Here is a 25,725-nt window from a genome sequence, read left to right as displayed (position 1 = left end):
AAACCCGTAACTTTCCCTGCAGGAAACCAAAATAATGTTCCTGGTACAACAGGTTCGTAGGAAGTAAGTGTACCTAAGCAGCCCCCTTGGAAGGAATTCAATATTCTCAGCTACGCCAGAGGTCATTCCTGGCCTTAGAGAAAGTACAAGGTCAAGGATAAAGCAGGGGTCCAAAACTGATATATTTAAGCTGGCTTTGTTACTTGCTCTGTCACTTTGAGGAAAGCACCTGAACAGTTTACCTCAAAGAGGAGTTGGAGAAGTTAAAATGAGAAGATGCTTTCATTTACTGAGAAGAAAGATGCTGTATCAATTTGTGGGTAAAGTACTATTGCAGTGCAGGCAGCACTTTCACACGCTGTCCTTTTCTGGCTCTTGTACTGTGGGACCATTCCTTCCCTATCCTCTTCAGGGGTTCCTCTCCCTTCTCATGCCCTTTACATGCTGGTGTTTCGCAGGAGATGGTTCGCCATCTCCTCTAATAGTTTTAAACAACAACCCCATGCTGATGATTCCCCAAACCGGCCCCTCCCGTCCTCCACTCTCCTCCAAGCTTCTAGCTTACACACCCTGTTGCATATGAGCCACCTCCACTCGGAAATCTCACAGGCATCTTACACTTGTCACGTCCACTGATGATCTTCCTTCCACAAAGCCTACTCCTCCCTCTTCCTGTATGCGTATCTTATGTGATGGTACTGGGACCCAGCTAGATAGCCATGTCAGAGAGTGGAGGGTCAGCCCTGACTCATTTTTCTTTATCTTCACCATTCAATCACTCTTTAAATCCTGCACATTTTAGCTCGTTCATAACGTCTCAAATCTGTCTCCTCCATCCCCACCAGGACTGACCTGGTTCAGGCCCTACACACCTCTCTCTTTACAATCACCTTCCAATTGGTCAGCAAGGCCTCCAGTTTTATTGCCCTCAAGTCCATTTCCTATACAGCTACTGAAATAATTTTCTTAGAATACAAATCTGACCATCTCACTCTTCTGCTTAAAGCCCTTTAGGTCACCAACAGAATAAAGTTATCACTCCACAAATATTTATTGAATGCCTACTACATGCCTGGTATTGTTCTTAGCCCTGGGGCTACAGAAGTGAACAAGAGTCCTTGCCTTCTGGAGCTCACAGACAGACAAGGAACAAATAAACAAGTAAATATAAAATATGTCAGACGGTGATACGTGCTGAAACATAAATCAGGGTAAGGAATATAGGGAGTGCCGGTGGGAGAAGGCATGGTGTGAAACTGTAGAGAGAAAGCCTCTGATGGGGTGGGGCTTATCCTGAGCTAGTTCTGATTTCTCCTCAGGTCTCATATTTTATCACTCCCTTCCTTGAGCGTCTGCCCCAGTCACTCTGAACTGCCCTTTCTGTTCCAAACGGCTCTCTCCCTACCCTGGATAATTTCATTTAAGATTAGTATTAAGTATCACCTCCTCCAAAAATTAATTCTGCCTCGACCTCCTCTCTCTCCAGATGGGTTAGGGAAACTCAAAAAAGAGTTAGATATTTCCTTTATAAAGTTCCCCATTAATGTGAGTAAAAAACTTGGGCTACTTATTTCCTATGACTTAACATTTAGGACTTTCAAAGCTTTAAAGCTCAAACTTTAAAAAAAACTGAGGTATAATTGACATATAACATTATATTAGTTTTTCTTTTCTAGAAAAAAACCCCAGCTTTATTGAGATGTAATTCACATGCCATACAATTCACTCATTTAAGGTGTACAATTAAATGTCTTTTAGTATATTTACAAGGTTGTGCAACTGTCAGCACAATCTATCTTAGAACATTTTCATCACCCCAAAAAGGAAACCTTGTACCCATGTCCCCATTTCCTTCCAACCCACCTACTCTAAGTAACCACTACTCACTCTCCTTTCTATCTCTATAACTTTGGCTATTTTGGGCATTTCATATGAATGGAGTTAAACAATATATGGTCTTTTGTAACTGGCTTCTTTCACTTAACATGAAGTTTTCAGGGTTCATCCATGTTGTATCATATATCAGTACTTTAGTTTTTAGCTGAATAATACCAATTGTATGTATGGATTTATCACATTTTATTTATCAGTTGATGGTTACCTAGCTTGTTTCCACTCTTTGGCTTTTACGAATAATGCTGCCATGAAAATTTGTGTACAAATTTTTGTGGAGATGTAAGTTTTCATTTCTCTTGGGTATATGTCTAGGAGTAGAATTGCTGGGTCACGTGGTAACTCTATGTTTAACGTTTTGAGGAACTGATGAATTGTTTTCCAAAGCAGCTGCACCATTTTATATTCCTCTCAGCAATGTATGAATGTTCCAGTTTCTCCACATCCTCTCTAACACTTGCTATTGTCTGTCTTTTTGATTATAGCAATCCTAGTGGGTGTAATGTGGTAACTTATTTTGATTTTGATTTGCATTTCCCTAGGAACAAATAATGTTGAGCATCTTTTCATGTGTATATTAGCCATCTATATATCTTCTTTGGAGAAATGTCTATTCAAATCCTTTGCCTATTTTTTTTATTAATAATTTTATTTTTCCCCAATAGTTTTAGATTTACAGAAAAATTGAGTAGAACAGAGATTTCCCATATATCTTATACCCAGATTCCCTATTATTAACATATTACATTAGTATGATACATTTATCACAACTGATGAACCAATATTGATACGTTATTATTAACTAAAGTCCATAGTTTATTCACATTTTCTTAGTTTTTACCTAACATCCTTTCTCTGTTTCAGAATCCTATCCAGGATACCACATTACATGTAGTTGTCATGTCTTCTTAGGTTCCTCTTGGCTACAATAGTTAGTCAGATTTTCCTTGTTTTTGATAACCTTGACAGTTTTGAGGAGTACTGGACACGTATTTTGTAGGATGTTCATGTATTCGAATTTATTTGGTATTTTTTCTCTTTATTATATGCATGATTTATGCATGTTGATGCTGACCTTGATTGCCTGGCTGAAATACTATGTGTCAGATTTCTCCACTATAAAGTTACTCTCCCCCATCCCATATGTACTCTCTGGAAGGAAGTCACTATGTGAAACCTACCTTAAGAAGTAGAATGTTAGGCTCCCCTACCTTTATTTTTTATAAGTTTATTTATTTATTTAGGCTGCATTGGGTTTTCGTTGCTGCGAGTGGGGTTTCTCTAGTTGCAGAGAGTGGGGGCTGCTCTTTGTTGAGGTGTGTGGGCTTCTCATTGTGGTGGCTTCTCTTGTTGCAGAGCATGGGCTCTAGGCGCGTGGACTTCAGTAGTTGTGGCACGCGGGCTCAGTAGTTGTGGCATGTGGCCCAGTAGTTGTGGCTTGCAGGCTCTAGAGCGCAGGCTCAGTAGTTGTGGCGCACGGGCTTAGTTGCTCTGTGGCATGTGGGCTCTTCCTGGACCAGGGCTCGAACCCGTGTCCCCTGCACTGGCAGGTGATTCTTAACCACCATGCCACCAGGGAAGTCCCTCCCCTACCTTTAGAGTACAGTAGCTACATAATCTATTTGGAATGCTTCTGCACAGATTTGTCTCTTCCTCGTTTACCAACGTATTCAATCATTTATATCGTACGGACTTAAGGATATTTATTTTATACTTTGGGTTATAATTCAGTACTACTTCATTTATTTTCTTACTCAAATTGTCCCAACTTTGCCATTGGGAGCTCTTTCTGTTGGTTCCTGTACCTCTCTGACACAATGTGTTATGTGTGTGCATGTTTTTAGTACTTCCTTACTTTCTGGTACTACAAGATGCTCCAGGCTCATCTTGTATATTTCCTGCTCCAGTCCTACAATCAGCCATTTCCCCCAAGATCCCTGCTGCCTTATTTTGAAGAATAATACTTAGAAACCAGATTCGGGTTACTAGGTATGCTCGTTGCTACTGAGATATCTTTATCTAGTCTTTAATTAGATTCTTTGTTTTTGTATTATTGAGTTGTAAGAGTTCTTTATATATTCTGGATATGAGTCCCTTATCAGATATACGATATCCAAATATTTCCTCCCACCCTATTGGCTGTCTTTCACTTTCTTGATTCAATCTCTTATTGAGTTAAACAAATATTGGTGTATTGTACTTCTCCATATAAACCTGTGTTCAGAGGCGGCAGTTCAGGTAAGATTTTTTTTCTCTTTTGGTCCCCAGGTACCAAATGGTTCCTCCTCTACTAGTGAGATTTTTCTGGTGTCTTCTGTGGAGATGTTCCTGCTTCACAGTATGGGCACTATACATGGGAGATACAGAGCTTCACTGGTTAAGTCAGCATATATGGAACAGCTTCAAAGCTAACCTGGAGCTGCTGGAAGAGGGACTGGGGCTAGAGATGGGTGGGGCACCTAGAAGCAGAGAGTGCCCATCATTAAAAACAAAGTCACTTGGTTAGTATCCCTCTAAGAGTGATCACAACTCTGCTACATCATGGGAAACAGACGATGAGTACCTATGCTGGGAAGAGCAGGGCTTTCTTAGTAACCATTCAATGAGAAAAGAGAGGCTGCCAATTTGGTCTTTTATAGCCCACGCTAGAATCACTCTACTCTAATTGCATTTTTGTTTTGCCCTGAATGCTTCAGACCCTACCATGGAATTGAGGAGTGAGCAGCTTTTCCCAAATACATTTGAAGCTTGTTCCTACACTAGGTAAGTTGTATAGGGAAGATAAAGGAATGCAGGTCTCCAAATATGCTTAGAGGTTTCAGTATGTCTATTCACCATCTAACACCAAGGATATAAGAGATTATAATTTTGATTTAATGTGAAAATGGGAAGTGGTAGATAGGGGACTACAAATCAAGTACCATTTATTTAGGAAATGAAGAAAAATTTAATACACTTTGATATTCACTGACAGCTTACAAATTAATTTTCCAAATCCAATATCATCTGTTCCTGAGTTCCATTAAGGTAGGCAGTGCAATTTTCATCAGAGAAGTTCAGTGATTTACCTAAAGTAACACAGCTCCAAGCTAGGACTCTAGCACCTTAAGAGTGGTTTGACTCCCAGCACAGTGTTCTTGTTAACATACTACTACCTAAGTGCCCCAGAATTGTTTGGAGCACTTTGTCTTCTGGAATAAAAAAGAAATTTTAAAAACTGAAATAAGTGTAGGGCTTTTGAGGTTTTAAGAAATGATTTCCTGTAGCACTTTCAACAGAAACTGTATAGGCAGAGTGCAAAGAGGAAACCAAAACTGGAAAAAGAATCTTAAAAGGTCGAATGGTTTGAGAGGGCAGCCAAGGAAGCCATCTCAATTTTAGTATGTTCTTGATATATGGATCTAAACACAATCTGAAAAGACTAACCTAATATATTTTTGACCCAGAGTTGACCCAAACCCAATCCTAACTTGCAAAAGGAGGAAAGCTGAAGTTGAAGGTTTGAGGCCATCAACCTTGTGGCATATCTTAGATGGAAAATGTCAGCAAACTAGCCAAGAAAAGGATTACTGACCAAAAGTGAAGGAAAACAGCTAACAGGTGGGAGTATTCTAGATGTACATAAAAGAGTGTGAGTTTAAATATAATGAAGATCCTTTACATTGGAAAAATTCTCTGTATATGAACTGCTTATGTTTACACACACACACACACACACACACACACACACACACACACAGTAATATCTTTTTTTTTCCAACCAAGATATTCTGAAATTTACATGGAAAACCAGTGCAGGAAACACTGGAACATGGAAAACAATGGAATATTGAGGAAGGGCCAACCTTCTCTCATGAGGAATCTAAAAATACAAAATGTGACTGCCTGTATTCTTCAGCATTCTCCAGAGAAACAGAACTAAATGGATATGTGTACATAAAACTATATTACGTATATATACATGTATCTATATCTATATATATAGAGGGAGTGATTTTTTATTGGGGTTATAATTGACATATAACATGTATTAGTTTCAGGTGTACAATACGAGTCAATATTTGTATATATTGTGAAATGATCACCACAATAAATCTAATTAACATCCAGAAAAAAAAAAAAAAAAGGAATGCAGGTCTCTTGTCAAGTCCACTAGGGGCTGATTTTCTATCCTGAGCTAATTTAACCTACCAGCAGCATTTGACACAGATGAAGACACTCTCCTCTTAAAACATTTTCTTCACTTCTGGGACACAAACCTCTCCTGGTTATTTTCCTACTTCACTGGCTGCTCCTTTTCAGGTTCCTTTGCTGATTCTTCTCCAGTATTCCAACATCTACACAGTGGAGGACCCAAGGACCAATTCTTGGTCAGGCTTTCTTTTCCCTCTACTTGTGTTCTCACTGAGATCTCACCTCTCACTCTGTCTCATGGCTTTAAAATCCCTTCCATATGCTAACAAATCCCAAACTCCTATTTCCAGCCTACACCTCTTTCCTGAGCTCTAGATTTGTATATCCAGCTCTCTCGTCTTTACCTCTATTTAGGTGTTTAATAGGTATCTCAAACTTCGTATTTCTAAATCCAAACTCTTGATAGCCCCTTTGTATTTGCCCCCTTAGCCCAACCCCTCAACTCAACCTGCCTTTCCCATGGTCTGGCTCAATTTCAATAAATGAAAATTCCATCCTTTGAACTGCTCAGAACAAAAACCTTGGGGGCATTTGTTCACTTCAATCCCTCAGCAAATCCTGTCATCTTTACTTTTAAAATGTATCCTAATCTGACGATTTCTCATCCTCTCCACTCCTACGATCTTGGTCTGAATCACCAATATCTTTCACCCAGATTATTGCAATAGTTTTCTAACAGATCCTTCTGGTTTTGCCCTTGTCTGTAACCTCCCCTCCTCAGGAAAAATGGAAAATCGTCTATTTTCAACATAGCAGCCGGCGCGATTCTTTTATGATATAAGTCATATTATGGCATTCTTCTGTCCCCACCCCTCTAACAGCTTCCTACCTCACTCAGAGTAAAGGTCAATGTTATTATAATGGTCTTCGAGATCTCAGCTTCTTAGATTAAACCTCTGACTTCATCTCTTACTCTTTCCTTGTTCATTCACTTCAGCCATACTGGCCTTTCTACTGTTCTTTAAATGCTTAATATATGCCTCCCTCTAGTTCTTTGCTCCTAGAGCTCCCTTCCTCGTAAGCTCATCTAGATATCCACATGGCTTGCTCCTACTCTTCCTTTAGGTCTTTCCTCAAATGCTACCATCTCATTAAGGACTTCCATGAACACTTGAAAATCGCAGGTTACCTTCATTATACCCTGGCACACTCTGTTCTCCTTCTTATGTCTAATTTTTCACCATAGCAAGTATCATCATCTGACATACTTTGTATTTTACTTATTTGTTTGTCTGTCTTGCCCACAATAATGTAAATTCCACAAGGGCAGGACCTAGAGAGAATGCACACTCAATACATATTTGTTGAATGAATGAATAAAAGGATAAGGAAGCTTTCTTATGTGTTAGAACCTTACCACTTCCTGAACCTTAGCTTTCATTTCCTTATCTGTGTCAGCTTAAAGAATGAGAGATACCAGCCTAAAGAAAACCAAAAGGACCAGAAAATCAAGGAGAGATAATAGAGGCAACAGGAGAGAGAAAGGAGAAAAGAGAGGCAACTGTAATGAGAGAGACAGATACAAAAGGGAGAACGGGGGAAGAGATGGAAGTACTAGGAAGAAAACTCTGGGATTTATTTTTTTGTTCAATAATGGCTTCACTTGAACTATAGAGATTGCCAGATAGACCCTGGGGACTTCAGTGCCCATTCAGACTTCTCCCGTTACTCCTGGACTCCTCGGTTGCTTCGAAGCCCAGGACAGCTCAGGGTAAGATGATCTCTGATGAAGGCAACTAAAGAGCACACTCCTAGAGGCCTTCTACTTTCTAGTTAGTCTGTAGTGATTTTCCAGGACAAAGCCTCTTTTTGGGGTCAAAAGGGTTATAGCAGAGAAAATTACCATAGGGGACAGGGTCTCTCTGTAATTCTGGTCATGTTATAGGTTATCTTGATCCTTTGCTTACCCAAGATTTATCCCTATTAGAGATTAGTTGGAGCAAAGGTGTGTGTGAAAAAAGAGACAACTCAACAATACCACTGAGTAGTGGTTTACCACTACTCAACAATCCCGCTGAGTAAAAGAGTCAGCATAAATGGAATCAGTCCAGATCTCTCATTTCTTTATTACGGAAGGAGTGTTCTATTTTCCACTGGCCAGGAAGGCTATGAAAGTAAAAATCTAAAGAGCCTTGCAACTTCTTGTTAAATAAGTTTTCTGACACATGGCAACTAGTGATTAATTACTGTGTTAGAAGATAACATTCCTATAGAGATTTGCTGGAAATACAGATGCTGTCTATGCTTGATTAGACATTGCTTAAGGAATGCTGAGACACATTGCTGCTACAGTCTATTATTTCTGGCTATTTTGGTATCGCTGTTATATTTATTTTACATAGCTTCACATTCAGTAGAATTGATGGAGCCCATTTCATAATACCTGTCCCTACCAAAAACAAGAACAGAAAAAAATAAGGCTATGAAGTGTGTTTATGCATATGTGTATGTACGAGAGCGAGAGAAAATGAAGGAGAAAGAGACTATGAATAGTAGGGATGTAGTATTCCTTTTTGTAACACTTTCTCTCTACAAAGAAAGAATTGCAAGGGAGATGCTCTGTTTCTCATAAGCCAATAAGAAAACTGACCCACGTCAGCTGGTTAAAACGTTCAGGGCATTAAAGATAAACTAAACTTTGTCATTATCCAAGTTCTTTACCACAAAAAGAAGCCTTGATTTGATACCTAGTCATTCATCCAATACACAAAATGAGCACTTACTCTGGTCCGTGCACCGAGGAAACAGAAAAAATCTGGGCTTCCTGGAGCTTACAAGTCTAGTAACGATGTGTCTTTTGAGCTAGGATCAGGACAGAATCATCCAATGCTATATACTGAAGCTAGCCTATCTCCTCTCATAATCCATTAAGAGTAGTGATAGCAGTACCTCTCCCAGGAGGTCACATTTCAGCTTATACCCACTTCCTTGGATACCACTCCCAAATCCAACTGTGAAAGGCATGGCTTTGCTGAAGAATTGCTTTGCCAGTATATGGCCCATCGATGCCAACCTCAATACTGCCCAGTCAACATTTCATTATTCAGATGCTACTGTTTTTACTATGTGTTTGGGCCCCATACTGTCTGCCAAAAGCTGTGTTAATTTACTTATTTCAGCTAAATAAAAAAAAAAAAAATCATTTAAAAAAAGGATGATTGAATTTAGGAATTATATTCCTCAGAGAATTAGTAATGCTTTTCTGTATCCCTCAGGCCTCCATGTTTTTATCTTCCCCTTGTCAACGTTATTATGAATAGACTAATTCAATAATGAGATCATTCCCCATCAGAGAGACCAAATAAATGCAGCATTCAGTCACACCTGGTTTCCCTAATCTGAGCAAGGCACGCTTTCCAACAAATTTAGCCTAAAATAGGGAATTTAATGAACACACACACAAATAGAAAGAAAAAGACAGGGAAGGAGGACAGAAAAGCAGAACAACAGGGTAGCAGTGGAACAAATGGAGTGATAGATTGGAGAAGACAGGTTAAACGTGAAGATACACGGTTATACGATTTCAAAACAAAGATCCTAGCATAGACGTCTTAATAATTGTCAAAGTAATATAACATTTCATCATCCCCTTAAGTGTCTCAAGAATTATTTCAAATTTTCTTGAACTTCTTCAAGAATCAAAAAATCAAGTGAAAAAACACAGAAATACTAAATATTAGGTAGGAGCATTCTGGACTATTAAAAACAAAGGACTTCCTAGCCATAAAGGAGTTCATGGAATAATTCATCTAGGTATAATCGTCAATAAAGCACCAACACCATAATCATTATCCATCCTGTTCAAAACTTAAGTTTTCATTAAAGCTCCAAAGGTCCACTGATTTAAGAAAGGTATGGCTAGTGTTGATACCATACGAAGAGAGAATAAAATTAACTCTTGTATTTGAAAAAGTGTATTATAAGGAAACACTAAAAACTGAGATCAGCAACCCTAGGAAAGAGAAAGTGAAAATGCTATTTAAAAAAGAACCTTCAGTTACATAAAGGAACAGTGCGAATAGTGATGAGTAACCATTTTTCCCCCCAATGAAAAAAAGAAGGGGGGATGGGTTTCAACTGGGAAAGACAGAAGAGATGAGGAAACAGATTCATGTAAAAATACATTCAACACGCTATTTAGAATGAGAGAAAATGTAAAAGATCCAAATGTCTACAAATCTGCATATACTTAGATAAATAAATTATGGTTTACTTACTCTGTGGAACATTTGTTCAGGTGTTAAAAATAATACTTTCAAGGGATATTAATGGATATGGGAAAAACCATGCTTTCACAGATTATTGATATAGGAAAATGCAATTAAATGAGTAAAAAACCCATTAACAATTTTGTAAAGAGAAATGATGTGCATGCCCATGAGAAAACTCACCTAGACACACAGCACATGTACAAAAACCAGGAGAAAGTATATCAAATATCATAGTCTCTAGAGTAAAAGTTTATGACTAATGTTTATACATTCTTCTTTGTATTTTATGTTACATATTTTATGCAGTGAGCATATATTACTTTTACAATTAGAAAATAAAGTTACTAAAGTTCTGTAGTAAAAGAACTTAGGTTAGACAATAGGAAAAATTACCTGTTTAAGAGTTGTTAAACATCCAATAGAATTTTAGAGAATTACCTTCTCTATAACCAAAGTACATCTATTTGTTCCATTTTTTTCCTTTTTTTGAAATTGGGGTATAATTGACATATTAGTTTCAGATGTACAACATAATAATTCAATATATGCATATATTGTGAAATGATCATCACAATAAGTTTAATTAATATCCATCACTTGTTTCATTTTTTTTTAAATTAAGTTTTTAAGTACTAAGAACCCATTTTTAAAAATGACTTGATAGACAATGAGGCCTTGGCTTTGGTACAGGAACTGAGCCCAATCTTTCCCCCTACCTTGCAAAGTCCAGGTCTGCCTCCCGAGACATGGTGATGTTGGTCAAATTCTGCTGAAGGACAAAAATGTTCCTACACATCTTCTTGATGCCAGACTCACTGATGCGCCTGAAGTACTGGGCGCCGTTAATAAGGATGCAGGAGATCAGGTGTCCTAGGCCTGAGGGATCAGCACAGGGCAGTGGGGAGGAAAGAGAAGACAGAGTAATGCCATCTTGCATAAACCGACACAGGATTTCTCTCTTCTACTGCTCAAAAAATTTAAATGACCAAGGAAAACTTATTTCTGATGGTTGGACCAGCTAATCTTACAATGATTTCAGAGTATTTAGACAGTGCCCAAGTAGTTACAAACGGGGAGACTTTCTGCTGACAAAAAACCTGGTATATCTGCAGCTCCAGCACTGCCATATACAGTTAAAGTCACCATGCCAGGGCTTAGAGCACATGCCAGGTTGTTTTAAACTACGGAAGTGCATAGAACTCTTGTTTTTCTGTACAGTTATTTTAAAGTGGAGAAGAACACATGTAAATATGATGATCTGTTTGGTCTCCTTTTCCTCCTACAAAACAGGTAGGGGTGTACTTTTGGCTCAAAAGTTGATTGGCAACCTACATAAGTAAAAATAAGAAAATGGGCTATTGGCATTAATGTTACTACAGCTCAACACTGACAATGGAGTATACTTCTAAAGTAGTAACTGGAGAGAATGTAATCAGAAACAAACTGCAAAGGAAAAGCAGATCATGCGTTAATTGTGGAGTGCCTACAAGACACCTGTGCATTTCTCTGGGGTATCGTTAAGTGATTTGTTCTCATCGCCAAAGGACTGTCTTAAGGTCTATGAAATTCAGCAAAGAGCTGGGTAGTATATCAACAAACTAAGAGGTCCCATTCAGCTTACCCTAGGTAATGAAGTTGAGGAATGCTGGTTCAGAACAACCCGAGGCACACGTGGGTTACCATTCTTAGAAGTTAGACTTTAATTCTAAATACTTGGAAATAAGTAAACCTCTCTTCCTTCTTTTTCTCTTATTCTTACAAAGTTGGACTCTGGCAAGATGTCCTCCCCAGAATTCTAAAGTTAGTCTGACTAGTCACAAGCGGTCTACTATTTTTGTTTCAGGGCGTAATTTCAGGGTCAATGGCTCCTTCTGCCTTCAGAATGAGTTTTCCCTTGATTTGCATAAATATAGAAAAAGGACAGGAGAAGGCAGTGTCTCTTGCTTCAGCTACACTCACCCAGTGTTGCTTCAAGACCACAGATTCGCGTGTATGTGCTACTATTTGAAAGCGAAGTAAAAAGCTTTTCACTCGAAGGGAAAGAAACACACACATGGATTTTACATTTAAAGCAAGACCGTTTATGTGAAAAATCTCTGTAGGTTATTTTGCTGTGATCCTCCTGAGCCCGTAACTTCACGCAGAATTTTGTTCTGCAGTGCTTTAGAGTGGTCTGCCCTACGTGTAGGCTATGAGGCAATGCAATGCTTGTAGAGAATAATAAAGAAAGAAATAAATGTATATACCAATTAAGTATAAGCAATTGTAATAATAAACCAATTAAAAGTTGGTCTGCTTTGTATTATCACTATACATCAGGAATTCTAAACAATATCTGTGATTAAAATACTCCTTTAAAAAATAATAAAATAAAATACTCCTTCTTGACACACCAAGAAGACTGAGACCACTGCCACCTCCTCAACTTGGGAAACTCAATGTTATGCCTTTTGAATTTAGAAAGTGATATCACAGAGGGATAGCTAGCCTTTTAAATAGGAATCCTCAAATTTATGATTTTTTTTTTTTTTAGTTAAAATCTCTTCTATGTCAGAGGATTATACCTGTATCTCAAGAAGATATTGCTGCCCAGCAGAATTAGATGTTAAGAAATGTCTGGTCAAAATTAGAGGAAACCTCTGGGATGTGAATGCTGATACGCGGGGCTTGGGAGAGCCACTGTCAAGAGCCCGAAGGGAATTCTACGTAGTCAGGAAAGTGATTTCTTAGATGCGCCCTGTACCGTCAAGCTACAGAGTATTGCTGCAGTCTCCAATTCACAGTGCCATGGGGCTGACTAATAGCTAACCTTTTCATACTTTCCGGCTAAAGTCGTTTAGGGATACTCCCCTTCAGAACAGATCTCCATCACTATAATTTAATGGGAAAATAGGAATTTTTTAGGGGGCAGGGGGTCCACATTTGCTAGAACAGAACCATTTCATAAAGCAAGACATGGTCATGCATTGACACTCTCTTTCCATCTTCAGGCTGCCACAATCCTTTGCACTAAATACCTTCTTAATTGTTTCAAATAACACTGGCTCAATTCTATGAGATGCCACAGATACTTTTGGCCCCCAAGTCTACATATAAACCAAGCAGAACAAGAAAAAAAGGGGATATAATTTGAAATCCTAAAAGGGGTCCTTTGGAGGAATTCATCATGAAAATGATTTGGCTGGCGGTGCATTGTTTTAAATGTTGAAGGCGAACGCCTTTGGAAAGTACTGTCTTTCACACCCTTCCTGACTTGCTTGACCCTGAAGGCACTTATGGATGCAGCCTTCTTAAAACTGCTGCTCATCAGAAGTTTCTGTTTTTTTCAGACAACAATTCATCCTCTGAGAGAAAACTTCCCCTTCCAGTGATAATTTTAGCCCACGAGGGGATCTTTCAGGGTTGTCTCTGTATGGTGTGTGTGTGTTTCTTTTTCCTTTATGAGCTCCTCTTGAGTTAATCTGTGGTCCACTCCACACATTTACCCAGCTCTCATGAGCAGCATGTCAAGGAGGCAGCCTGGCTGCCATCTGCCTTATCTTGGATTAAATCTCCTTATCAAGAAGGAGCAGATGGAAGCCATAGTGTTGCCTAGGAAGCCACACACGCAGAGGCTAGGTACTGCAGCTTTCATCCAAAAGGAAAAACAAACAAAAAATCAACAACCTTTTCCTACAAGTTTTGAACTTCAGTAGTAGAGAAAATCAGGAAAACCTTCAGCTTTCCTTCCTCCCAAACTCCCAGGGACAGAGGCAGGGTCTGACCTTCAAATATATACTGGAACTTGTGCTGCTGGAGGCTGGCACTCATGGCCTCCTCAATGGCGCTGATGTCTTTGTTGAGCTTGACCACCAGAGGGTCATAATCCATACTTTCCACGTTAGCGACAATGGCATAGTTCCCTTCCTTTGCAAGAGGGATGAGATAGTGGAAACAGTGAACCCTGAAAGGGAGAGAGATGGGGAAAGCAGTTAGTAATAACTCTTTCTGATGAAAATAACCATCTTCTGGTGACAGAGCACCCAAAAATTTAAGACAGCAGTGGCCCTGTAAATTTTTATGTATCCCTCCCCCTTTTCACCAGAAAGCCTTCTAAGTTATTCTATAGAAAAACTGAGTGATCTCAAGCAAGTCAGCTTCTGTGATCCTCGCCTGTTTAATCCATACACTGGGGGTGAGGAGTAGATGAGCTCTAAAATCCTTTCCACGACAAGATTGTTTGCATAGAGTGAAAAGCATTATCTCTTTCAAGCAGATACTGTTGTAGTGAAAATGAGAGGCAGAGGTCACAGATCTTTGCAACTTTGGTGTCTATTGCCATTTACTAGCTACGTGACTTCAGGCAAGTTACTTTCTCTCTCTAGGCCTCTGTTTCCTTATCTGTGAAATGGGGATGGTAACAACACATACCTCATAAGGTGCTCCGAGGAGCTACTACACAGAACGAGTATAGAGCACAGGGGCTGGCACTATTATCATATTTATTATTGTTAATCTATTACTTAACCAAAACACTTACTGAACATGTATGAGTGTGTTAGAAATTGTGCTAGGCCCTGGGAATGTAAGACACAGTTTGTGCCATTAAAGACTCCACAGCCTAATGGGGATGACCAAGAAAAAAATGACCAAAAGATGACAGTTTCTCACTCAGAAGCATGTGTACCCAGGGTGCCATGGAAGTTTGCAGAGGAAAGGTTCAGAACAGGAGGTGATACCTGTCATAGAGGACATATCTGAGTGAGCTTGAGGAAGGAGTACATTCCTATGTTGAAATGCCCCGAGTCGGTCTGATAATGTAAAATTCTTAGGTTCTTTTTGGTAGGTATCACTAACTGCCAAGGAACTCTGAGATGGGTAAGGATTGGCTACTCCATAACCTCTGTATTAAGCTGCAATGAAAGACGTTTCAGGCCAAATAATTCTACCACTCATACAGGTGTTTATTAAAAACAAACATACAAAACCCCTGCACCATCCATTGGCAGGCATAGTTGAAACAGGTTGTTCTGTAAGCTTAGTGATTGTTTTAGGTGCTCTGTCTGATCTTGACATGGAAGGTTGACTGGAAGTGGACATAATGACCATTCAGAGTTAGGATTCTGTTATGCTTAGACTTGGCATCAGGTAACGAGAAATATTCCTAAACAAATGGCCACAGCCTTGGGTATCATCCCTAATGATGCAACTATAGGCTTAACCATAATTTTTCTTTTTTTAAGTCAGGTTTACTGACAGATAATTTACGAACAGTAAATTCACCCATTTTAGTGTACAGTTTTATGAGTTCTGACAAATGCAACCGGTTGTATAAGCATCACCATAATCAAATTATAGCACAATACCATCACCTCCAGAATTCCCTTGCGCCACCCTGGAAGTCAACCCCTTCTTATACCCCAAGGCTCTTGCAGCCACAGCTCTATTTTCAGCCCCCACAGTTCTGTCTCTTCTAGAATGCCATATAGATGCAATCATACAGCATGTAGCCTTTGGGGTTTGGCTTCTTTCAATCTGAGATTTACCCATGTTGCTGCTCATTCCTTGTAATTGCTGAGTGGCCTCCTGCATATGGATGTGCTACAATTTAACCCTTCACCAGCTAACATCTGGGTTGTTTCTAGTTTGGGGTGATTATGAATAAAGCTGCTTCGTGTATAGGTTTTTGTGTAAATATAAAACTTCCCTTTTCTTGGGTAAATATCTACAAGTGGGATTGCTGCGTCATATGGTAAGTATACGTTTAATTTTATAAGAAACTGCCAAACTGTTTTCCAAAGCAGCTGTGCTATTTTGCTTTCCTACTACCAATGTACAAGAGTTCCAGTTGCTCCACATCCTCAAAAGCACTTACTGCTGTCAGTTTTTTTTTTTAATTTAAGCTTTATGGAGGTATAATTGACATTAAATTGTAAGATATTTAGTGTATGCCATGGTAATTTGATATATGTACACCCTGTGAAAGGATTCCCTTCATCTAGTTAATTAACACATCCATCACCTCACATATTTATTAGCCTTTTTATTTTTAACATCTTTATTGGAGTCTAATTGCTTTACAATGGCGTGTTAGTTTCTGCTTTATAACAATGAGAACATGAAGTACTACTCTCTCAGCAAATTTCAATTATACAATACAGTGTTATCAACTACAGTCATTCTGGTTTACATTAGATCCTCAGACCTTATTTATCTTAGAGCTGAAATCTGTACCCTTTTACCAGCCACTTCCTATTTCCCTCATCCTCCAGCCACCACTTTTCTACTCTGTTTCTGTGATATTTTTTAAAAAAGATTCCACATATAAGTGATACCATGCAGTAGTTGTCTTTCTTTGTCTAGCTTATTTCTCTTAGGACAATGTCCTCAAGTGCTTATCAATTAAAAAAAATTTTTTTTAAGTCATTCTAATAGATGTATAGTGGTGTCTCATTGTGGTTTTAATTTCCTAGTGACTAATGATGCTGGACATATTTTCATGGGTTTATTTGCCATCCATACATTTTTTTTTTTTTTTTATTTGGACCATTTTAAAAGTCTTTATTGAACTTGTTACAATATTGCTTCTGTTTTATTCTTTGTATTTTTGGCCAAGGGGCATGTGGGATCCCAGCTCCCTGACCAGGGATCGAACCCGCATTCCCCGCATTGGAAGGCGAAGTCCCAGCCACCAGACTGCCAGGGAAGTCCCGCCATCCACATATGTTTGTGTTCACATCATTTGCCTAATTTTTTTATTGACTTGTTTTCTTATTATTAACTTTTGAGAGTTCTTTATATATGCTGGATACAAGTTGACGTGCATTTTGTAAACATTTTCTCCCAATCTTTGGCTCATCTTTTCATCTTAACAATGTGTTCCAAAGAACTGTTTTAAATTTTGATGAAGCTTAATTTATCAGCTTTTTCTTTTATGGATGGTAACTCTGGGGGTCAGCTTTAAGAAATCTTTGCCCAAGCAAAGTTACAAAGATTTCTTCCTATATTTGCTTCTAGGAGTTTTATAGTTTGAGGCTTTACATTTAGAGCTATGACCCATTTTAAGCTAAGTTTTGCACAGGATGTGCTATAGTTTTATAACCTGCTCATGGAAGGGAATCCAGGTCTCTTGACTACCAGTTCATTTTCATGATAGGTGATCACCTTAACAGTTGCTAATCAACTAATGATTAATTTTGCCAATAAAAACTCATTCTGACATTCATGTGCTAATTATTAAAGTATATGGTTTTGATCAGGATACCAGTAACGGCATCAGTTGCAGTCCCTCCAGAATGTGACATTTTTGATATAATGAAAGTTGATCAACCCTGGAGTGGGATTCGTGCCTAGGGAAATTGATTGCTACTGTGGTTGAAATTTAAACTAAGTAACTCTTAGTTGAAAATAAAATCAAGCCATTAATGCTGAAGTATTTTTACAGTCAATTATAGACATTACAACCTCAGACGATGGGAAGACCATATATCAATACAAAGGCATGAGGGTGTGAATGGAGGACCGTTTTAAGGAATGACCAGAAGTTCCTTTTAGTACATACAGGTCACATGACAGAGGCATGAGGTGAGCTTGGGGAGATGGGCAGGGGCCAGGTCATCATAAGCTCTGAGGCCATCTAAGGACTCTGGACTTTATGTGAGAAGTCACAGGGAGTCTTAAGAGGATTTTAAGAGGTGACATTATATAATCAGATATGAGCTTTGGCAAGATGACTCTGCACAGTGTAAAGGGTGAATTAATGGTGGAGAATGGTAGAAATTAGAAGTAGAGACTACTTAGGAAATTACTATGAATTGGAGGTGAGTGCTTATGAGATCCTGAAGTGAGTGGCAGAGAGGAGAGACAAAAACTGTTCTAAGATATTATCTTCCTCTCCCAAAATGATTAGAGATGAAAAGAAATTAAAATAGTCATTGGCAAATGTCAAATTCAGAAAAAGTGTTTTTTTCTTTTTCTTTTGAATTCTGGCATGTTGTTGCTGACCTTAATACAACTTTGGCATTAAGGTTTTCTGCAAATATTGCTGATTACACAGCGGGATGGTTGATTTTCAGAAAGTGCACACTTAGGATACCAACAGCAGCAGGCAGTTACTGTTCAACCCACTTAGAACCCTCCTGATGGTGAGAGAAATCAGCTGATAAAGGTGACATTCTTAGCATTTTAGACTCAAATTGCAACTTAATTTTCTTCTTCTAAAGTTCAAATAGAAAAAAAAAAAAAGACCTCAACAATTTTTAATGGTCTCACCGTGTCTTTCATCTCTTGGGGGTGTAACATGCCTTATGCTTCAAACTGTAAAAAAGCACTGCGTAGTGGTTAAATGTGACCTACAGTGACACAGGTAAAATGTCACATGCTCTTTGGATGGGTCCTTCAACACAGAACCTACTGGATTTGAGAACTCTTTTCGGTTTTTTTTTTTTTTTTAGTGAAACAAGTAAAGTGTTTATTAGGAGGAAAAAGAGTACGTGTGGATAGACACACAGGAAGGGAGAACCCTTTTTGGTTTTAACTTTAACAATGTTAAACAAAGAGATGGGCTATGGATATAAAATATTTGAGGGACTAAGACAAAGTTTTGGCATTTGAAGTTGTTCTGGACTTGCTAGCTTTCCCCATTAATTTTTTCCCATTAAGTTTTTTTTGTCTATTCTATCTGTGCTCTCTTATTATAGTGGCTTCTTGGGTAAAAGTGCCAGAGACAGTGCCTAACTAGCCACTTCTTCATTGTACCAGCTCCTGGACCACAGGGCCTAAGTTCTAAGTCTCCTTTACAGCCGGATGGGAACAAAACAAACCTTAGCTGACGATGGTGACAAGGATGATGCTGGCCATGCAGTCTCTGTAACCTCTTAAATACACGTCATGGACTGCCAAGTGAAAACGATCTCCAAACCAATTCATTTTCTTTAATGAGCAACAGGTTTTGTTTGGGGAACCCCCACTTACTTTATCTGGGTTTGATTTCAAACCAGCTAATTCTCGAAGAGTCACTGAGCGCTTGTTATGCAGCAGGACTGTTCCAGGTCCTGGAGCCAGAGCAGTGAAGGAGGCACACCTGATTCCTGCCTTCTATGTGCTAATGGTTTCTTCCACAGTCACCCACTGTGGGTGCCCAGAGCACTTAGCCATCTCCTCTGTTCTAGCTTTGGACAACTACAGTGATGATTTATTTGAGATTTTCCTTATTCATTTTCTATCATCAACTGTACAAACAAACAAAAGCTTGTTACTTGTTACTTGTTAATGTGTCAACATTCACTATCTGAGCCGTATATGGAGTGTTCTGTCTAGTTTTTTGTACCATACTTGAACAGGAACAAAGACAATCTGGAGCACATTCATAGGAAAGCAACCTGAATGTTGAAACCATGTTAAATGAAGACATAAGGAAATTTAATTTGGAAAAAATAAACATGTTTAGTGTTTTCATTTAAAGCCAGGGAAAGATAATTCTGCATCCAGGACTCTAAAACTCAGTCTTTTCTTGTTATTTATTCTTAAAATGATCTTTTTCTGTTTTTAAACTAATGATGAAGGAGATATAGCAATAGGTGTTACAGCATTGAATGGTTTCTTGTAAAGTTAATAAACAATGACTAAAATATGTTTGGCATTATTAAGAACAGTACTGCCAATATGTACAAAAATAAAAAGGGCAGGATAGAGGTCAAGGATTGAAAAGATCTTACTCAAAGACCTTTGAGTAAGGCAAAGATGCCTTGAAAGTATCCCACTTGGAATTAACTACACTACAAGCTGATAATTCCAAATGAAGAACACACCGTGAACCCACACAACCAATGGCATATATTCCAGCAGCTGTGATAGTAATTAATTTGATGTTCCCTTGTTTTTGTATGCAACCCAGGTAACAGAGGCATCAGAGTGTTACTGGGTGTTTTTCTTTCCCCCCGTCGACTGCGTTTATCTTATTCACAGAAAATACCCAATTTATTTCACTGTCAGCTTGTAAATAAATAGAAAACAAATCTAAAACTTATCATAAAACAAATCAGAAATCATAGAGGAAAAGCCTTTATTTCTCAACAACTGAATGTAAGAAATAAGATCAGAAATAATGCTGAGTAAAATAGACTCCAAATCTACAATGCTACTTCAGTTGCCCTACTCAAAGGTCTTCACAAGCAATAAAGAAGTAACTCACTGGACAAGATAATGAAGAATGAAAAAAGCAAGCAGCATACAAAAGAAGTGACATCAACAATACATTAGCAATTAAGCTTTGTCTGAGCACACCTGCAAGATAGCCAAGTTCCAACAGGAGACCAAACATACGAACCAAAATCCTATTTACATTTTTAAAACCTAAATCTACCAAAGACTCGAAACAAAAAGGCAATACTCTATCAACTTTAATAATGTCTCACAGTAATACAAAAGAAAATGCATTACTATACACTTTCGGATCCTGATGTTTCAAAACTATATATCCAACTGTCTATTTGACATTGGCACCCAGATGTCTAATAAGCATCTCAAACCAAACATCACCAAAACGGAATTCTTGATTTCTACCCCTCCCCCAACCTTTCTCGGTCCCTCAGTCTTTCTCACCTCATTCAATGGTCGTGGCATCCACATCGTTTTGCTCTGTGGTTTCCCTGGAGTCCTGGCCCCAAAGCTGTGGTTTTCCTGGAGTCCTTTCTTTCTCTCACTGCCACCAGTTCTGCATCCAATCCAAACTATCAATAAATCAGCTCTACCTTGAGAACATGTCCCAAATCTGACACTTCTCACACCTTCACCTCTGTCATTCTGGTGCTCATATCTGGTCTTAACTGATCCCCCTCTGCTTCCATTCATATTTCTCCCTGCAATTTTTTTTCCATACAACAGCCAGAGTGATCTTTTAAAAATGTGAATGAGTGAATGCATGAATGAATATCTCCCCCTTGCTTAAAACCTTCTAATAGCTTCTTGATGCACTTAGAATAAAATATGAACTCATGCTGTACAGCAGAGAATGGCACAACACTGTGCCATTCAACTACACTTCAATAAAAAAAATAAAACAATCCGAACTCTTCACATGGTCTGTAAGACCCTATAATGAGTCGGGCTCCATGACCCCACGTGATCAGGCTCCAGCCGGCCTCTTTACCTTTCCTTCCACTCCCCCCGACCTCCTTATTCACCGGGCTACAATCATACTGGATTCCTCTCTGTTCCTCAAATCTGCCAGTTTGGTTTTGTCTCAGGACCTCGTGAGGGCCCCTCCCTGCCTGAAACTCTTTTCCACTAGGTCTTTGTACAGATGGCTCTTTCTTGGTACCTTGTCACAATTTCCCTGACCATTATATCTATGAAACAGAATACCAGATCCCCCTTTCTCATCAACCCTAGCCATTCTCTGCACTGTCCAGTATATAACAATAGCTACACGTGGCCATTGAACACTTGAAATGTGACTAATCCAAATTTTGACAGGCCGTAGCGTAAAAGATGCAGTAGATTTCAAAGGCTTAGGACAAAAAAATGCAAAGTAGATCAATAATTTTTATTTTAATTCCACGTTGAAATGATAATATTTTGGATATACTGGGTTGGATAAAATATATTATGATTTATGTGTTTCTATATTTTCAAATGGAACTATTAGAATATTTAAATTATTTATGTGGTTCACATGTGTAGTTCACTTTATATTTCTATTTGATAGCGTGGTTTAATTCCATTCTGCTATTTTATTTTTTTAGTTACACTAAGCTGAAATCTCCCTTTTTATTTACTCACTGGCTGTTCACCCCAGTGAGAATGTAGCTCTATGACAGTAGGGACCTTGAGTGTTTTTGTCATTGTTGTATCCCAATTCTTAGACCACTGTCTGGAACAAAGATGGCACTCAATAAATATTTATTGAATGAATAAATAAATGATTGGAGACTTTCTAGTCTTTTCTTCCTACCATTTCCAGAGGTATGATAATAGAGTCTACCAAAGCTAATTAGAATATTCTACACTTCAGGGGAAGAAGCAAGAGTCCAAAAATATCATATCTTGGAAACTTCTTGAATTATGATTGAACTTAATGTCTTCAATTGGGTTTTAGGTTCTTTTTTTTTTTAATATTTATTTCTTTATTTGGTTGCACAGGGTCTTAGTTGCGGCAGGTGGGCTCCTTAGTTGCAGCTCCAGGGCTCCTTAGTTGCAGCTTGCCAGCTTCTCAGTTGTGACGTGTGAACTCTTAGTAGTGGCATGCATGTGGGATCTAGTTCCCTGACCAGGGATCAAACTTGGGCCCCCTGCATTGGGAGCGCAGAGTCTTACCTTCTGCGCCACCAGAGAAGTCCCGGTTTTAGGTTCTTAAAGAAAGGGATCATGGTTCTTGCATCTGTATACTCCCTTCTTAGTATGGACTAGCATAGTACCTTACTAAAAATATCAATGGCAATAAAGTCATCATAGTCGAAAAGCTACCATACTTTGAGCACTTACTCTGTGCTAGGCATTGTACTTATTACTTATCATTTCATTTATAAAATCTCTAAGTTAGAAATTACTGTTTCTATTTTTAAGAGGAGGAAACTGAGTTAGTAAAGTTAATTAACTGACTTAAGATGGCCTAGCCAACTGGTATAGACATTCCAGTCTAGATCATTCTGATGTCATAGGCCATGCAAACTCCAAACCACCATATTCACAATACAGCATGTGCTTAAAAACTTTAACAGTGACTAACACTAAAAAATCACTTTCAGTGTAAAAAAAAGGACATCTATAATACGAACCAAAAATGATAGTGATACTCTCCAGACATAAGCGAGTGATTTATGACCCACAGTGCAATTAAATCACAGTCTTGTGCTTGGCTGTGTCATACCTGACTTCCAGGTGTAGGACCAGCAAGCAGCGGTCAGCCATATCCTGGAAAGATTTTGCAAGTTCGCTCAGAGTCTGCATGATCTGCTCTGACACTGGTGGGAGATCCACGTTCACGTGGTTATCTTGAGCAGGAGACAGATCTGAAAGAAGGGGTGAGGACAAAACACCAATCATTTCATTAGATGCCTACAGATATTTTTTGAAATGACACATGATTTTGTTGTTCATCATGTTGTTTTTATCAATTTGGCTAATGCTAGTGTTGGCAGCATCAGACATCTGAGACACGACAGACTATTTCGGTACTTGATTAAACATAAAAGCCCAGCTGATTGTCTTGCATCAATTCACAGAATGACAGAAACAGGAACTCAGAGTTGGAAGTGAACTTAGTAATCTAGCCCAACCATGTGGTCTATGCTTGTGTTATCTGTACATCTTCAAGTGGCTGTTCAGCTTCTGGTTGCACACCCACACAAATGTTTGTGAAATGAAACTCAATTCCTCTTGCGGCAGCCTATTCCATCTAAGAAAGATATGACCATCTTACATCAAGCCATGTCTGTTGTCATTGACTTCTAATCATTGGCCCTGGTTCTGGCAACTTAACAATCACTCTTACTTGTGTCAGTACTTCAAGTACTAAAGATATCTCTTTTGGCCTTCCCTGAAAAAGGACATTTCCCTTTTTGGGCTAAATGTCCCCAGACTTTCAACAATTATCCAAATAATCCAACTGAGTCATTTTATAATTCTCATAATTCACCAAAAAAAATTCCAATTGTTCTATATTTCCCTTGAAATGTGGGACTTAGGACCAAACATAACAAATGTTTGGAGTGGTCAGAGTGGTCTGACCTGTCAGAGTGGTCTGACCTGTCTAGAAAGAGTGATCAATTCCCTTGTTCTAGAAGCCGTGCTCCTTGCGTGTAAGCCTAAAATTTCCTGGGGTGGGGTGGGGCGAGGGAACAGGATGTGTTGCATTCTCCTTAACTCAAACAGAGCTTACTTACAATCGGCTAAAAGCCCTAAAAAGGTCTTTTTTGGAAAATTTGATAAACCTACCTTCTCTATCTACTGCAAGTAACTGATAAAATATTTAATAGCATTTGGCCATTTTCTACAGGAAAATACTAAAGAGCAAAAATGTGAACTACATTTCCTTATGTCTAGACTTCTGTTGTGTATCCAGTTCCCCATAATTTCTCAAAGATCACCAACAATAATTTGGCAATTTCATTCAAAAGTTCTTCGAGTTCTCTAGAGCCTCAAAGGCTGGCCTTGAGTCCCGTCTCCACTATTTACTTATTATTATAACCAAGAGCTAATGACAAATTCTTTCTGCCTCAGTTCCTTCTGTAAAATGCAGATAATATACCTTCAGAATGTTGTTGGGAACACTGAATGAGTTACAGCTGTTGGGAGTATTGAATGGGTTAATGTAGATAGAATACTTCAGACAATAGCACATAAAACTCACTGAATATTAATACAAATAATAAACACAAGTAATAATTATTCTTTAGCATGTGATTTGTCCAGGTTAAGAGTGCTAAGCTTAATTACAGCAACAAGGTACTTAAAAGATAATTCCATCCACCTTGAGGTTCAATTTCCATGTATTAGTATCTTTTGCTTTTCCATGTGAAAATTCTTCTCCTTCTCAGAGGATGCGGTGTCATTTGGAAGAAGGGCTCCCTGGACTTAGGGGACATGGGATTTGGCGAGGCACTACTGGCTAACTTGGGAGGTATCCACCTTACAGAGCAGGGAGTCAACACATGTAGTGGAAGGCATATCTGCAGTTGTGGGCTTTCAGAGCTGCATCTATTCCTAGACTCAGCCAAGCACAGAGACGAACCTGGAGAGACCGTCAAGAACTGAAAGGCTAAGTTCTCCTCAGTGGAAGCAGACTTCAGTAAATTAAAATATCATGGCAAACACACACAAAAAAGAATTTTGTTCAAGGGAACTGACGTGTAAGGAGGAAGGAAATATAGCGATGGAGATTTAAACTTATTACCAGCCTTGGCATCGTCTGAGATGTTCACTAACTCGGTCTGCAGGACTGGATGTAGACACTGCTTTCCCTCTAATGCTATCATTATTCAAGTTGTTTGACTGCAAGGTGAGATCACTGCCTTCATAATGTTTTCTTTTGGCAGACTGGATGAAAGCAACTATAAGTAACACTATTCTAATATTGCAAGGCATTTTAGCGCTTTTGATTCCTCTGTTGTGTGACACTACCTGTGCCATGAAGAGCAATGTATATATATCAATAAAAAAAGGGAGAGGGGCTTCACTGGTGGCGCAGTGGTTAAGAATCTGCCTGCCAATGCAGGGGACACGGGTTCAAGCCCTGGTCTGGGAAGATCCCACATGCCGCGGAGCAACTAAGCCTGTGAGCCACAACTACTGAGCCTGTGCTCTAGAGCCTGCGAGCCACAACTACTGAGCCCACGTGCTACAACTACTGAAGCATGTGTGCCTAGAGCCCCTGCTCTGCAACAAGAGAAGCCACCGCAATGAGAGGCCCACGCACAGCAACGAAGAGTAGCCCCCGCTCTCCGCAACT

At 38.9% G+C, this 25,725-nt stretch overlaps 1 protein-coding gene across 1 annotated transcript in view; it reads right to left on the bottom strand.

Annotated features, from left to right (window-relative positions):
• Positions 1-25,725, bottom strand: part of EXOC4 (exocyst complex component 4) — an 813,300-nt gene that overhangs the window by 46,077 nt on the left and 741,498 nt on the right. The window contains exons 15-17 of the mRNA XM_068549476.1: positions 23,146-23,287; positions 14,063-14,241; positions 11,015-11,174 (exon numbers count right to left, since the gene is read on the bottom strand). Coding sequence (XP_068405577.1) covers positions 11,015-11,174; positions 14,063-14,241; positions 23,146-23,287 — 481 coding nt within the window. The remainder of the gene's footprint in view (positions 1-11,014; positions 11,175-14,062; positions 14,242-23,145; positions 23,288-25,725) is intronic.

The sequence above is a fragment of the Eschrichtius robustus genome, chromosome 8 (genome assembly GCF_028021215.1).
Source record: "Eschrichtius robustus isolate mEscRob2 chromosome 8, mEscRob2.pri, whole genome shotgun sequence".
NCBI lineage: Eukaryota > Metazoa > Chordata > Mammalia > Artiodactyla > Eschrichtiidae > Eschrichtius > Eschrichtius robustus.
Note: the sequence above shows the minus strand (reverse complement) of the source record. Positions and strands in the feature narration are given on the sequence as shown.